The sequence below is a fragment of the Balaenoptera ricei genome, chromosome 2 (genome assembly GCF_028023285.1).
Source record: "Balaenoptera ricei isolate mBalRic1 chromosome 2, mBalRic1.hap2, whole genome shotgun sequence".
NCBI lineage: Eukaryota > Metazoa > Chordata > Mammalia > Artiodactyla > Balaenopteridae > Balaenoptera > Balaenoptera ricei.
The window spans coordinates 25,742,672-25,757,911 of NC_082640.1; the positions used below are offsets into that span (position 1 = coordinate 25,742,672).

General features: G+C 47.4%; 1 protein-coding gene across 1 annotated transcript in view; it reads left to right on the plus strand.

Annotated features, from left to right (window-relative positions):
- IL2RA (interleukin 2 receptor subunit alpha) overlaps positions 1-13,314 on the plus strand; it is a 42,406-nt gene extending 29,092 nt beyond the window's left edge. The window contains exons 2-8 of the mRNA XM_059915327.1: positions 186-368; positions 1,982-2,095; positions 4,264-4,485; positions 5,630-5,716; positions 6,060-6,131; positions 7,333-7,399; positions 13,212-13,314. Of these exons, the coding sequence (XP_059771310.1) occupies positions 186-368; positions 1,982-2,095; positions 4,264-4,485; positions 5,630-5,716; positions 6,060-6,131; positions 7,333-7,399; positions 13,212-13,236 (770 nt within the window). The 3' untranslated portion in view covers positions 13,237-13,314. The remainder of the gene's footprint in view (positions 1-185; positions 369-1,981; positions 2,096-4,263; positions 4,486-5,629; positions 5,717-6,059; positions 6,132-7,332; positions 7,400-13,211) is intronic.
- Positions 13,315-15,240: the final 1,926 nt, after the last annotated feature.

Below are 15,240 nucleotides of genomic sequence, written 5' to 3' on the forward strand. Positions count from 1 at the left end.
GAAGTTAAATTTTGAACCATCTCTGATATGAAGGTTTCTAAAGAAACTTCAACAGCCTTAGTTTCTCTCCAGGAAACAGTGGGGTACATACAAACCCCTTAAATCGAGCGAAGGAACGTGTGATTCAATCATATGCCCACGTTTGGAAGCTCCTGGACTCCTAAGGTGCCTTTTTGTCTTGGCAGATGCTTGTGTTGAAGACCCACCGAGTCTCAGAAACGCCACGTTCAAGGTCCTCAGGTACGAGGTGGGCACCATGATAAACTGTGACTGCAAGAAAGGCTTCCGCAGAAGGTCGCCCTTCATGCGCTGCACGGGAAACTCCAGCCACTCTGCCTGGGAAAACAGATGCCACTGCGACAGCACCTGTAAGTGTTTCCATTTGTAACCCCGGAAGGAAGGAGAAAAACTGTAGCAAAGAGGGAGGCAGGGCTTCAACTATTATTCGCACAGCCCTACAGACAAAAACTGGCTGCCCCATCTACGTGAAAACTAATGTTGGTGGTTCCCAGAATAGTCATTCACTGAACAGATATTGAATGAGTGTCTCCTAGTTCCAAGACCTGTTCCAGGTACTTGGGGATATGACAGACCCAGCCCTCAAGGAACCTATACTTCGGGGGAAGGGAGGGAGGACAGACATTACACTAATAATTACTAAACAACTAAAAATAATTCTAGTTCACAATGATGTGAATGTAGCTCGTGTCACTGAACTGTACACTTAAAAATGGTTACTATGGTAAATTTTATGTTATGCATATTTTATCACAATTTTTTTATTGAAGTATAGTTGATTTACAATGTTGTGTTAGTTTCAGGTGTACAGCAAAGTGATTCAGTTTTGTGTATACACACACACTTTTTCAGATGCTTTTCCATTATAGGTTATTACAAGATATTGAATATAGTTCACTGTGCTTTACAGTAAATCCTTGTTCCTCATCTATTTTATATATAGTAGTGTGTATCTGTTAATCCCATACTCCTAATATATCCCTCCCCCACTTTTTCCCTTTGGTGACCATAAGTTTGTTTTCTATGTCTGTGAGTCTGTTTCTGTCTTGTAAATAAGTTCATTAGCACTATTGATTAGATTCCACACATAAAAGATATCATATGATATTTGTGCTTCTCTGACTGACTTATTTCACTTAGTATGATAATCTCTAGATCCATCCATGTTGCTGCAAATGGCATTATTTCATTCTTTTTTATGGCTGAGTAGTATTCCACCATATATATACATATATACACACACACACACACACACATACACACATATACTACATCTTCTTTATCCATTCATCTGTCGGTGACATGTTGCTTCCATGTCTTGGCTATTGTAAATAGTGCTGCTATGAACATTGGGGTGTACGTATCTTTTCGAATTAGAACTTTCGTCTTTTCTGGATATATACCCAGGAGTGGGACTGCTGCATCATATGGTAGCTCTACTTTTAGTTTTTTAAGGACATCCATACTGTTCTCCATAGTGGCTGCACCATTGTCATTGCTTTAGGAGGGCCTCTCTCTAGCTTTTAAATGAACTGCCTTGGGAAACAGAGGAGTGGGCGGGCTGTTGAATTAATAGCTCCTCTCACTGCCACACTCACCCCCACGTACAGTGTTGACGGGGTTGACGGCCAGAATGGAGTCCCTTTTGGAGAGACACACAGACACAAACAATTCCACCAGAAAAATCTCAGCTCCTTCAGAAACACATTGTAGGCCATTGACATCATGTACAGAAAACCTGACTGACAGGCCAGTGCTGCACTGGCCGTGAACAGGCCCCCTGAGAGCCCCCCAAGGGCAGGGTGTGTGGGGCTCATCTTTATAAGCCCAGTATCCCCCGATATTGCCTGGCACATCACAGGCCCTAGAAAGACGCTCTTTTTGAGCAAATGAATACACGAAGAGTGTGTTGTCTTTTAAACTTTTGTGAAGCTCTCTTCTTCATTCTATCCATACTCTCTAGCCTCCCCTAAGACCCCAGGAAAACAAGTTACTCCTGGACTCAAAGAACAGAATGAAGAAAAAACCACAGAAATGCAGAGCCAAATGCAGCCCATAGACCAAGCTAACCTTCCAGGTGAGAGGGGACCCATTCTCTTGCAGGTATAGGATGTGTGCCCCAAAGGAGGAGGATCTGTCCTGCTGTCCTCTTTCCTAAGGATGTCATGTGGACAAGAACTATTGTGTAGTGTCTGCAGGCTGTTTGCTCAGCATTTCAAGCCACTCTTACAGCAGCCAACCTGGGCTCTGGGTTGCCTCCGGGTTTGGGAACTGGCCAAATAGAACTCAATTCAATTCAATTCAACTCACTTCATTTCAATTCAATTCAAAAAGCATGTTTGGGGACAAACTGTGCCAGGCACTGCGGCCAGACAATACAAACCTGAATAGAAGGTCATCCCTGCCCTCAAAGAGATGCTGTGTTTTCCCCTTAAGTACAAGGCAGTGAACTCCAAGCCAAGCAATTTACTTCCAGACATTTCTTACAGGACAGGGTTATGAAGTGGGCAGTGCCACACTGGTGCCTCTGGAAGCTGCGGACAAACACCTCCTAGCTAATGGGCTGTGGCCCAGTGAGTTGCTGCCCCAACTTTCCAAAGTTAATAATGTTGAAGTCAAGCCATAACATCAGAAAGAAAGAGAGCGCATTAGGAAAACCTGAGCCTTGTTGGGGACCAGCTGACCTTACAAGACCCCATGGTCCTACGCTAATTTGATAACCTTACGAAGAACTTTACGACCTTGTATATAATCTCATTTGAACCTCAGAAGCCAGTGAGTCAGGGAGCAGGAAATATTACTTCAATTCACTGAATAAATTGAGACACAGAGACATTTAAAGACTTGGCTAAACTCACATAACAGGACTGAAATAAGGCCTCGGGTCTCCTGAATTAGAACAGGGATCTTGCTACTAATTATTTAAACTAGTCTGAGTTTATTTTCATCTTCTATTAATTAAAAAAATAAAAACCCAATGACTAATCCAAGGACTACGCTGCAACATGCTGTTTCCAGCCCTTTTCACTCTGACTTTGTGCTGGAACAAGGTTTCTGAACACATTTAATTATTTGTTTCTCCCTGTTTCTCCCGCATCACCTTCCACAATTACTGAAAGCTTTCTCAAGAGGTCAAAGTTTACTGTCCTTACTCAAGAGATAACCAGCTGGCTCTGGCTAAGGGATACTTCACGGATTGTCTTAATGTGGAGGTTTTCACTTGAAAGAAGCAAACCCAATTCAAATGGGTTCAGACGGTTATGAATTTTACTGACTGTAAGGCAATTTGATTCTGAGACTGAAACACACGTTCAGTCATGATTTGCAAGGTGCTGCACTGAGCAGACCACCCAGGACGGGACCACTCGGCCTCCTGCTGCAGAGGGTTACAGAGGGTGCTGGGAAATGTTATATGGGTCCTTGGGGTTGTGGAAGGTCAGAGCATATATGCAGTTTCACACTTCTGGGCTTAAAGGGACCTGTGGTCCATATGTCCAGATTTGGTGGGGGCGGGGGGGTGGATTCTGGGATTAAATCAGAGCAGGACATGATGTCTGAGGTTAAAGGTCAGCCAGGTTTGGGTTTTAGTTGGGTGAGTGGAAAGTTACTGGGCATGGGAGTTTTCAGAGCTCTTAAAAGGGCCCACCTGGGTCAAGCTTCAGGCATGGCTTGATCAGGGATCAGGCTCCATTTCTCCAAGATCATCTCAGTGCTCCCCTCCTCCTGGCTTTGGGTTTGTCCCCAGTCCTTCTGCCGCGGCCCCAAGATGACCACCAGCTGCAACTCACTTAGCAGTGGGGATCCAGAAGGTCTCCACATTTCATTGGCCCAGATTGGCTTGAGCCTGCCTTTAGCCCTAAACTGAGACCACCGTTCGCACGCCTGTCTACTTATCAAATCTCTCACCATCAGCAGAAGTAATTGCTCATTCCTCTGCATTCTGAGAGCAAGCGTCTGTCTCTTGGCTGTCATCCTCACCACGTTCTGCCTGTATGTGCTTCCTTACCAGATCCACTGTCTGCTCCTTGCAGGGGGACTGGGTCTTTATGCCTTTTCACCACGTGTCTAGCAAAGGTCCTAACACGTAGATGTTATCAATACTTACTGGAAGGAAGGAAGGAAGGAAGGCAGGGAGGAAGGGGACAAAGAAAAGAGTAAGAACCATGGTCCAGTCTCTAGGAAGAGGCAACCTGGACTCACAATGTCTCCCCAACTTGCCTTTGGAATTTCCTTGCCCTCTTCCAGGTCACTGCAAGGAGCCTCCACCATGGGAACATGAACGTGAACCTTTGAAGAGAATTTACCATTTCATGGTGGGGCAGACGGTGTACTACCAGTGCACTCAGGGATTCAGGGCCCTACAGGGAGGCCCTACCAAGAGCACCTGCAAGATGATCTATGGGAAGATGAGGTGGACCCAGCCCAAGCTTGAGTGCATAAGTGAAAGGGAGAACAGTCAGTTTCCAGGTATGGAGATGCCCCCCGCCAGGTCTACCACCTTGCTGCTTCCGTCGGGCGGACCAGGCTGGAATCCCTGACCCACCCGCTACGTGACCTTGGGCAAGTCTCTTCCTCTCTTGGGGCCTCTGTTTTTTCTCATTCTAGAAAATAGACTAGATAAACTCCAAGGTCTTCATCACCTGAGGTCCCCTGTACCCTGATGGGGATAAATAGCAGGAGACGGAAGAGGAAGAAAGGTCTTCCGAAGCCCCCCTGGGTGCTACCTCACTGGCGATCCTGCTGCCCCCTTTTCTAGCTGATCCTGAAATTTTCCTTCTGCCTCTAAGCTACCAAGACTTCCTCATTCAAAAAGGAAAGTCCACATGCCATGCACACATTTCCAACTTGCTGATACATAATGGAAATCCATTATTTGTGCCATGCCACACCATTAGCATGCCCCCTCCTCTTGTGTGAGTTCCACCTGAGCTTTGCCAAAGTGCACATGTGCAGGGAAGGGACTTTTCAAGCACAAACACACATGCACACGCATGCACGCTCATTCACACACGCAGACAAGCCACCTACGTTGAGGTCTTCTGCTATTTTCATTCTGAAATCGTCTTACTATTTCTACAATCAAAAGTCACTTCCATTTGACCCTAAGTGTTAGTGGTTTCTTTGCTCACCCTGGTTTCCCAGACCCCACGTCTCCCTCTTGGATCTTCTAGGGGGGCTGCTGTGTTTCTTTCCCATAGCCTGACCCCCATGAGCCACACTGCACGCCAGGCGTGTCCACGAGCAATGGGGAACCTGTCACAGAGAAAAGCTCTCCTTTTGAGCATTTCTACTTCGTTTAATGGTTCGATGGTATTTGTATTATGATGACCCGTTTCCAAGCCACAGAAGGAAACCAGAGCTGAGTAGGCAGCGTGGGTAGAAAGTTGCTCAGAGTTCTGTAGAAAGCCAGGGTCAGGGTCACAAAATTCCCTCCCTCCTGCTCTGCTGCGGCCACTGAGCCACTTCGCTGGGACCCTAATGGGGAACCGAGAACTGAGACTCACACCTCAGCTAGTGCATCTGGGGTCAGCTGAGGGGGCTAGGGAGGGGGTGGACATGAGACCTCCACTCGCACCTTCTGTTCCACAAGCATCCTTACTCTCTCCTCCAGGTGATGAAGAGCCTCAGGAGAGCACAGATGTTCCACCTGGCAGTGAAACTTCTTTTCCCTTAACAACGAGGATGGCAGGTACCACAGGTACAGCTGGAGTTTCTTGGAAGATAAAAGGTTGGCTATTAAACCATGATGCAGGATAAGGGGAGGAGTTGGCCTGGAGCTGCCCGTAGGTGCTAGAGATGATCACACACCTGCGTGCAACCTCCCAGTCCTCAAACACTGCCAGTGTCGGAGGAGAAACAGGATGAGGGCGGCACCTCGAGGCAGAAGAACGAAATGTTCAAATGTTGGCCCCAGGCTCCCCTGGTCTGTCCTAGCTCTCCAGTAGCCTCCGAGCCCCCAGCCCCGAGAAGCCTGGACTCTCCCAGCCCTGTGCAGCCCCACGACCAGCAGTGACTAGCACCCTTCTCTCTCGTTTGCACAGATTTCCAAACACCCACAGAAGTGGCTGCGACCATGGATACGTTCATATTTACAACCGAGTATCAGATCGCAGGTGGGTAGTGACAAAACGTGCACCAGACAGAGACCAGGGGACGTTTGCTTGGTGGGTTGGTGAGTTGCTTGGTTAGTTACTATAAACTAGCTCTTTACGCTATATAATGCTTATAAAAGTCAAAGACGAATCCAGATAGTAACATGACTCGGAATCACAGGCACCGGTTGTAGTGAGTTAGGAGTGAGGTCTCAAACCAGCCTCAGCCAGTGCCTCCTGACCAGATCCTAGAGGACGAAATACCCGGCACCTGCGTGTGAGGGGAGGTCAGGGTGCGGGGATGTGGTAGAACCAGCGGAAGAGAAGAAGCATGCCATCAACACTCCAGGTGTTTCCTGGTGGGAGGCAAAAACGGGCTTTGAGAAAAAAACAAAATAAAGACCAAAACCAAGCTCTTAGAAACAGAGCAGAATGCTGGTGACCAGGGGCTGGAGGTGGGGTAAATGGGGAGGCGGGTGTCAGAGGGCACAAACTTCCAGTGAGAAGAGGAGCAAGTCTGGGGATCGAACGTAGAGCGTGGTGATCACAGCTAACAACGCTGTATTGCAGACTTGAAAGTTGCTAAGAGTAAATCTGAAATGTTCTTGGCCCAAAAAAGAAATGGTAATTACAATACATTTTGCAATGTATAAGTGTATCAAAGCAACACATTGCACACCTTAAACTTAGACAATGTTACACGTCAATTATATCTCATAAGGGGCGGGGGGTGAGTGGAGAAAAACAGGATTTGAGGCACGTCTAAGACACATAGACAGATGGATGTATGGATAACTTGACAGTTTCAGGACCACAGGAAAGCAGCATCTGGGAAATAGAACACTTTCAGGAGATGCTAAGTGTTTATCATGTATCTTTATATTTCAACATTTCTTTTACCCATCGCGGGCCTCACTCACGTCCTCTTTAACTGAGGCCGGGACTCTGAACCTTTCTGAAGAGGGTGCCTGTCAGCTGCTCCCCGCGGAAAGAGTGGAGCCCCCCTGCGGAAAGGCTTGTGCCCTTCCAGTCCACACCCCCGGCCCTGGTCCTGGAGCCTCCAGGGAAACTCTGCCTGGAGGGAGCCGCGTTCTGAAAAGGGGAGGCACAATCCGCAGCTCTCACCTCTCCGCGAGCCCTTTGCTGGGGGCGGGGACGGATACAAGGGGGCGGGCTCTCAGCCCCGGGGGCCCCCTTCCCTGACCTGCCTGTCCGTCCACAGTGGCCGGCTGCATCCTGCTACTCATCAGCATCCTCCTCCTGAGCGGCCTCACCTGGCAGCAGAGATGGTGAGTCCCGGGTGAGCGAGGAAGCCCCGCCCACGCTGGGGGGAGGGAGCGCCGCGCAGGAAAGCACCAGGGCAGGGACCCCCTCCCCCCAGCCCACCCACTTCCTCCCTCACCACCAGGGGTTTGGGGAGCAGCAGAGGGAGAACTGGCCAGTGCATGTCTTCCCAGAGTCGACCCACAGAATTACAGCGGCAGGGAAATGGGAAAGCCAAGGAAGCGAACATCCACTGAGCGCCTACTGTATGCCAGGGTCCATGCTTATCTTGCGAACATTATGGCAACCTGAAACCTTTGCTACAGCAGCTCCGGCAGGTTAAGCAACGTGGACAAGGTTGCACAGCAGAGGCCCAAACTGCAACCTCTGTCTAGTGCCCAGGACCTCTTTGCCCCTGTCAGCCGGCAGCAGAGAACCAAGGGCAGCGTCCGCCCTGGTCCTCTCCTGCGCTCCCCACCCCCCAATGCAGATGCTCACACCAGAGCCCCCTAGACCGGGAACCTGACCCACGCGACCCCACGTGTGGACTTATTTGCATTAACTCTCCCCCGCTGCAGAGGAGAACAACCTGGAGAGATTTTAAAAATACCAATGCTTGGGTGGGCCCCAGACATCAGTACTTTTTTTTTTTTTAATTGAGATAAAATTCTTCATTTTAACCATTTTAAAGTGTGTAATTCAGTGGTTTTCAGCACTGTTGTGATACACCACCAGTATCTAATTCCAGAACATTCCATCACCCCAAAAAGAAAACCCACATTTCCCAATTCCCCATTCCCCCTGCCCCATTCCCTGGCCACCACCGATCTACGTTCCATCTCTATGGATTTGCCCGTTCTGGACATTTCATGTAAATGGGACCATGTACGTACTATATGCCCTGTTGTTACTGGGATGTTAGTACTTTTTAAAAGCTCCTCAGTTGCATCTAATACATACACATCCAGTTTAGATAACCCCGAGCTGGACCCGTGGTTCTGAAACGTGAGTGCCTCAGAATCTCCCAGGGGAGCTTGTTTTTTTTAATTGAAGTACAGTTGATTTACAGTGTTTCAGGTTTACAGCAAAGTGATTCAGATACATATAAATACACGTATATATACTTTTTCAGATTCTTTTCCATTATAGGTTATCACAAGATACTGAATATAATTCTCTGTGCTATACAGTAGGTTTTCATTGTTTATCTATTCTATATATAGTATCTGTTAATCCCAAATTCCTAATTCCCTGTGGGCTTCTTAAAGCAGAGCCTGCCAAGCCTACCCCCAAAGTCCCTGATTCAGCAGGTCTAGGGTGGGGCCTGAAATTTTACATGTCTAACAAATGCCCAGGTGATGCCAATGCTGCTGGTCCAGGGACCAAACTTTGAGACCCACTGCACTAACAGTGTTAAGAATCAAGAGAGTGAAATCATTTCACACACACACACACACACACACACACACACACACACACAGAGTCAGTCTCTTCCTCCCTTTAGACAGAGGACTATGGAGACCTAGCTTGTCACTCTCCCCACCTCCCAGGGCATCCCCTACCCGCTCCGCACCGAGTGCACTCTGCCAACCCTGATATAAACCCCCCAGAAGACCCTGAGAAGATAGAGTCACCCCCCCCACCCCCGCCAAGAACCAAAGCCCTCCGACCCCACAGCCTGCCTAGCCAGAGAGAAATCATCAGATTCTTCCATTCTTTTTTTTTTTTTTTTTTTTAAATTTATTTATTTATTTATTTATTTGTTTTTGGCTGTGTTGGGTCTTCGTTTCTGTGCGAGGGCTTTCTCTAGTTGCGGCAAGCGGGGGCCACTCTTCATCGCGGTGCGCGGGCCTTTCACTATCGTGGCCTCTCGTTGCGGAGCACAGGCTCCAGACGCGCAGGCTCAGTAGTTGTGGCTCACGGGCCCAGTTGCTCCGCGGTATGTGGGATCTTCCCAGACCAGGGCTCGAACCCGTGTCCCCTGCATTGGCAGGCGGATTCTCAACCACTGCACCACCAGGGAAGCCCTTCCATTCTTATCTTGATCGTCAGGCCCACGATAAACTCCTGGTTTTCCTTGTGTCAATTAAAAAGCACAAATGATTGCAACGCAAAGGAGAAACCCTCTAGGGTTGTTGTGTTAGGAATTATTCGCATACCCGGCAACCTACCAATCCCTCTACGTGTTAGCTGATTCCTGAGGCGTTTTTATAGGATTCCGTGAGATGATGCAGGTAAATTGCCCAAGACGTTATCTTTACCCCACACACAGATTCTCTCCTTCCCTCACTGACAGGACCTAATACCTATCAAGGATCTTTGTATTTGGTAGCTTAAAGACCCAAACCTTCGGACACAAAAGGATGAAGCTATTTGGGAGTGGGAAAGGTTTGGACTTGATGTTGTGAAACCAAGAGCTGCCTGAAACTATATGAGTTTCCAAGATCTCCCAGAATTGCAATCTTCCAGGAGACCTAGACAGACACCTCAAACTGACCCAGAGAGCTGGTCCCAAAGCCTTCCTAGAATTGAATTTCATCTGCTCGTGCCCTCTTGTGGCCAAACAGAAATACTACATTTGATTTTTTAAATTTTTTAAAGCAATTACTAGGTGCTGACTTACACCAGCTCCTGAGAACCAAAAGCTAGATGTTCTGGAATTTTGAGAACTGCTTTTAAGCATAGCCATTATTAAAAATTAAAGTATATAAACTTACAGTTAAATACATTATATTAAAAACAAAATCAGGGACTTCCCTGGTGGTGCAGTGGTTAAGAATCCACCTGCCAATGCAGGGGACAAGGGTTCGATCCCCGGTCCGGGAAAATCCCACATGCCGCGGAACAACTAAGCCCGTGCGCCACAACTACTGAGCTTGCTCTCTAGAGCCCACGAGCCACAGCTACTGAACCCATGAGCCTAGAGCCTGTGCTCCACAATAAGAGAAACCACCGCAATGAGAAGCCCACGCACAGCAACGAAGACGCAATGCAGCCAAAAATGAATAAATAAATAAATTTATTAAAAGAGAAAACAAAGTTAATAAGTACTCAAAATTAATCACTTTCTAATTGTTTTACTGCATTTTACTACTTTATTCTCAGGGTTATTTGCATCTGTGTATCTGTATTGAGGAAATACTATCTATATGATGGTTTTATATTGCACGTCTCTTCCCAACTCTGTATTCAAGGTAGCTTGAAAGTGGGAGTGGTGGGAGTTTTTACACCATGGAAACGGGCAGCCTTTTTCAGAGAGCTGGTTGTTAAACATTTGCCAACACACCAGTTCTTGGAGCCTTGCCCCATGGGAGCTCTGAGCAAGTTAGGAAGTAACCAGATGTTCCCATGGGCTGAGGAAGGGCTGGGGAAGCCTAGGATTGTACTGTCTGATAGCGTTGCCACTAGCCACGTGTGGATATTTAAGTTTAAACTTAAATAAATTAAATACAATTAAAAATTAGGTCTACGCGTTGCACTAGCCACATTTCAGGTGTTTGATAGTCACACGTGGCCGTGTTATTAGACAACATAGATACAAAACATTCCCATCACCACAGGAAGTTCTTATGGTACAGCGCCAGCTAGAAAACTAGGAGTTTTCAATTCATGAAAACCCCTTAGCACAGCTAGTTGGTTTTATTATTCCTTTTATGTAGCTATTGTCTTCCATATACTTCCAAAAAAATTTGATATGATATCTCCTACATAGATGCTGGTCAAAGGGTACAAACTTGCAGTTAGAAGATGACTAAGTTCTGGGGAATCTAATGCACAGCAGAGGTGATCATAATCAACAACATTGTATTATATACTTAAAAGTTGCTAAGAGACTAGATCTTAAATGTTCTCACCACCAAGAAGAAATGACAGTTATGTGATATGATGGAAGTGTTAGCTTTAACACCACGGTGTTCATTACATCTCAATATATAAATGTATCAAATCAACACACGGTACACCTTAAACTTCCACGATGTTCTATGTCAATTATATCTCAATTTTAAAATGACTACGAGAATATCTCCTATGTACCAGGCACTTGCCAGGGGCCTAAGGATGAATACGAATGGCCCCTGCTCTCAGGAGCTTACAGATCAGTGGAGGAGAAGGGGGAAAAAATTGAGACTTTAAATGTAATTTGTTAAAGCCTAAGATTGAGGTGTTACAGAAACGAAGAGAAAGGGCACCTAATCCTATATGGGGACACCCAGAAGGCTTTCAGAGCTGATACCGGCGGCCAGATAAAGAACGGCAGGAGAAGCTGCAAGGCAGAGGGGCAGGAGGAGAAGTAAGGCAGCCTGAAGGGCATGAGGACGTCTGGGAGGATCTAGCAGTTCTGAACACTGGGCTGTAAAGTGCACGGGGCAATGGTGACAGTGGTGCTGTGGGGATGGCCAGGGACCAAGTCCTGGAAGATCAGGCCAGACTGAGGAGTTTGGGCCCGATCCTGAGGACTACAGCGAGCCACAGAAGCTTGATTATGCGATAAATGGTAGCACTGGCCCTCTGAACAGTCGGCCACAATAGAGGCTGGATTTAAGGTGGGTAATGGTGGTGGCAGTTTGATTATGTTACGATGGAATAAATCCACACAGGGGACGAGGAGAGCATGAACTAGGTCAGTGGACATAAGTTAAAAAGGAGGAAAAGGACTTCCCTGGTGGCGCAGTGGTTAAGAATCCTGCCAATGCAGGGGACATGGGTTCGAGCCCTGGTCTGGGAAGATCCCACATGCCGCGGAGCAACTAAGCCCGTGTGCCACAACTACTGAGCCTGCACTCTAGAGCACGCGAGCCACAACTACTGAAGCCCACGCGCCTAGAGCCCATGCTCCACAACAAGAGAAGCCACCGCAGTGAGAAGCCCGTGCACCACAATGAAGAGTAGCCCCCGCTCACCGCAACTAGAGAAAGCCCACGTTCGCTGCAACTAGAGAAAGCCCACACACAGCAACGAAGACCCAACACAGCCAAAAATAAATAAATAAAAAATAAATTAAAAAAAAAAAAAGGGGCTTCCCTGGTGGCACAGTGGTTGAGAATCTGCCTGCCAATGCAGGGGACACGGGTTCGAGCCCTGGTCTGGGAAGATCCCACATGCTGCGGGGCAACTAGGCCCGTGAGCCACAACTACTGAGCCTGCGCGTCTGGAGCCTGTGCTCTGCAACAAGAGAGGCCGCGATAGTGAGAAGCCCGCGCACCGCGATGAAGAGTGGTCCCCGCTCGCCGCAACTAGAGAAAGCCCTCGCACAGAAACGAAGACCCAACACCGCCAAAAATAAATAAATAAATAAATAAACTCTAATCTCTCTAAAAAAAAAAAAGGAGGAAAAATATCGAGAAATACGTGAGTCAAGTTAGCAGGATTTGGTGGCTGATCAGAAGTGAGGGTTAAGGAAGAGGGTTGACTTGGGGATGACACCAGATGTTAGAGTGTTACGGGGGACTGTTGTCACTACACACTAGGATGACATGTAACGTGAGGGTCATGTACCCCGTGGGGAGTAGCCCTGGAGCAGACCCCCTCCTGTAGCCCCTTCCCTAAGACCCACCCAGCCTCCACACCTGTAATGGTCCGGGTCTCAGGCTCTTTCTCAGCCCCACTCACCGCACAGTGATTGGATCATCACACTGTGAGGACCACGGGGCTGCCAGTCTTGACCTCTAGAGGGGTGGTCAGCATGTGGGAAAGTCACAGTATCCTGGGGTGGGATTTAAAGTTAGCGGTCAATGGGGGCCTCTATTGAATGCTCCATCCACATCAGTTTGGGGTGCAGACCACATTCTTCTTGGTGCGGTATTACACCCATGACTATGACTTGTTATATCACTACAGGAAGAAGAATAGAAGGACAATCTAGAAAACCAAGGGCAAGAAGAAGCCAAGAAGAACCCGCAGATGTCATGGACCACAATCAAAATCAAGGCAGCTAAACACTCATCCAAGAGGCATCTCCTGATCCCATGGGTTCTGGAAAGCTCTGAAGTCACATCACAGGACACCAGGCACCTGCAACCCCATCGTGAAGCCAGCTCTGTAGTATCAACGAGTGAGCTTGACCTGCGTGTAGGCAGCAAGTCCAAGGTCACTGGAGGAACGGGGAGGAAAAACCAGAACTCTTGGTCCTATTTTCATGTGTATGTGTTCATTAAAGCATGACCGGCATGGAACTCTCTCCATACCATGTATAATACAAAGAAGAGTAGCTTCATGCTAAGTTCATCCCAACTTCCCAGTTTAGAAATCCCAAGGAAAACCCTAGCACTAATGTAAATAGACACACACGCTCTCTACCCTATGTAACTGGACCTTGTTCCTCAGTCCACGTAGGTCCTTTCCCAGCCTCTGGTTGACTAGCCCATTCTCCTGATCACATCCTTTAATGAATGCCCCCTAAGAACTCTGGACTGGTAACTAGGAATCCTTTTGACCTTAGCTCAGTGCTCTAAACTAGCCCCCCTCCACTGAACCTTCAATTCTGAGCTTCTAAAGAACAGAGTCCATGGAGGAATAGTCTTTGGGTAATACCAAAAGAGGGCAACCAAGCCCTTGGAACTGTAGAGCTTCAATATTTGAAAAGATTTCACTGGAGTTAATGTCGGGAGAAGGGGCATAAGCTAGGTCCTAGGTAATGGATTATCCCGGTCAAAAAGCTTCAGCTGTACATGACTGATGGGCCACTTCAAGAGTTAGTTTCTCTTGGATTGCTATAAATGATACTCTGTGTTTGCCCAGCACGAATTTGATGTTTACAGACAGACACACAATGTGCAAATGTGTACATTTTCAAAGAAGTGTCATAAAAACACTGATAAGGGAGCAATACATTCAATGTTTATGGAAGGAAAGAAAGAAGGAAGTTGGGGGCGGGGGAGGGAGAGCATGTAATTATGCACAAGGTCACACCAGTGATCCTCAAACTGTTAGCACAACGTTGAGCAAACCAAAATCACCTGGAGGCCTTGTTAAAACATAGAAGGAGGGACTTCCCTGTGCGCAGTGGTTAAGAATCCGCCTGCCAATGCAGGGGACACGGGTTTGATCCCTGGTCCGGGATGATCCCACATGCCGCAGAGCAACTAAGCCCATGCACCACAACTACCGAGCCTGCGCTCTAGAGCCCGCAAGTCACAACTACGGAGGCCGCATGCCACAACTACTGAAGCCCGCACACCTAGAGCCCGTGCTCCACAACAAGAGAAGCCACCACAATGAGAAGCTCATGCACCGCAACGAAGAGTAGCCCCGCTCTCTGAAACTAGAGAAAGCCCGCGCGCAGCAACGAAGACCCAACGCAGCCAAAAATAAAAAACAAAACAAACAAACAAAAAAAACACGGAAGGCTGGGCCCACCTCCAGAGTTTCTGAGTTACTAGGTCTGGGGTGGGGCCTGAGAATTTACATTTCTAACAGGTTACAGGTGATGCTGATGATGCTGGTCCAGGGCCACACTTTGAGAAGCACGGGGTTTATGCCTGCACCCTCAACTCTCACTGGAAAAATCAGCCTCAGGGGCTGAGATTTCAGTGCAGATTCAGACTCTTGCCAAAAATATCAATTCTCAAGCATTTAACTTAGATGTCCAGGTTAAACAAAATCACATAATGAAGATTAATGAAAAATTTAAATCAGCAGCCAGTTTTCATTTCTGAAAGGGCAGGAAAATGTTACGAAAAAAATGGGCAGGAGTCAGCAGGTCCATATCTAGATTAAAGAACCATTTTCTGTCCTTTCTGTGACCAACCAAGTACCATCAGGTTCCATCGTCAACATCCCCCAAGTATATGTTTTCTGGGGAAACTAATGTTAAGAGGAATTTAAGACCAGAAAAAAAATTTTTTTAATCTTATTTGTCTTAACTTGA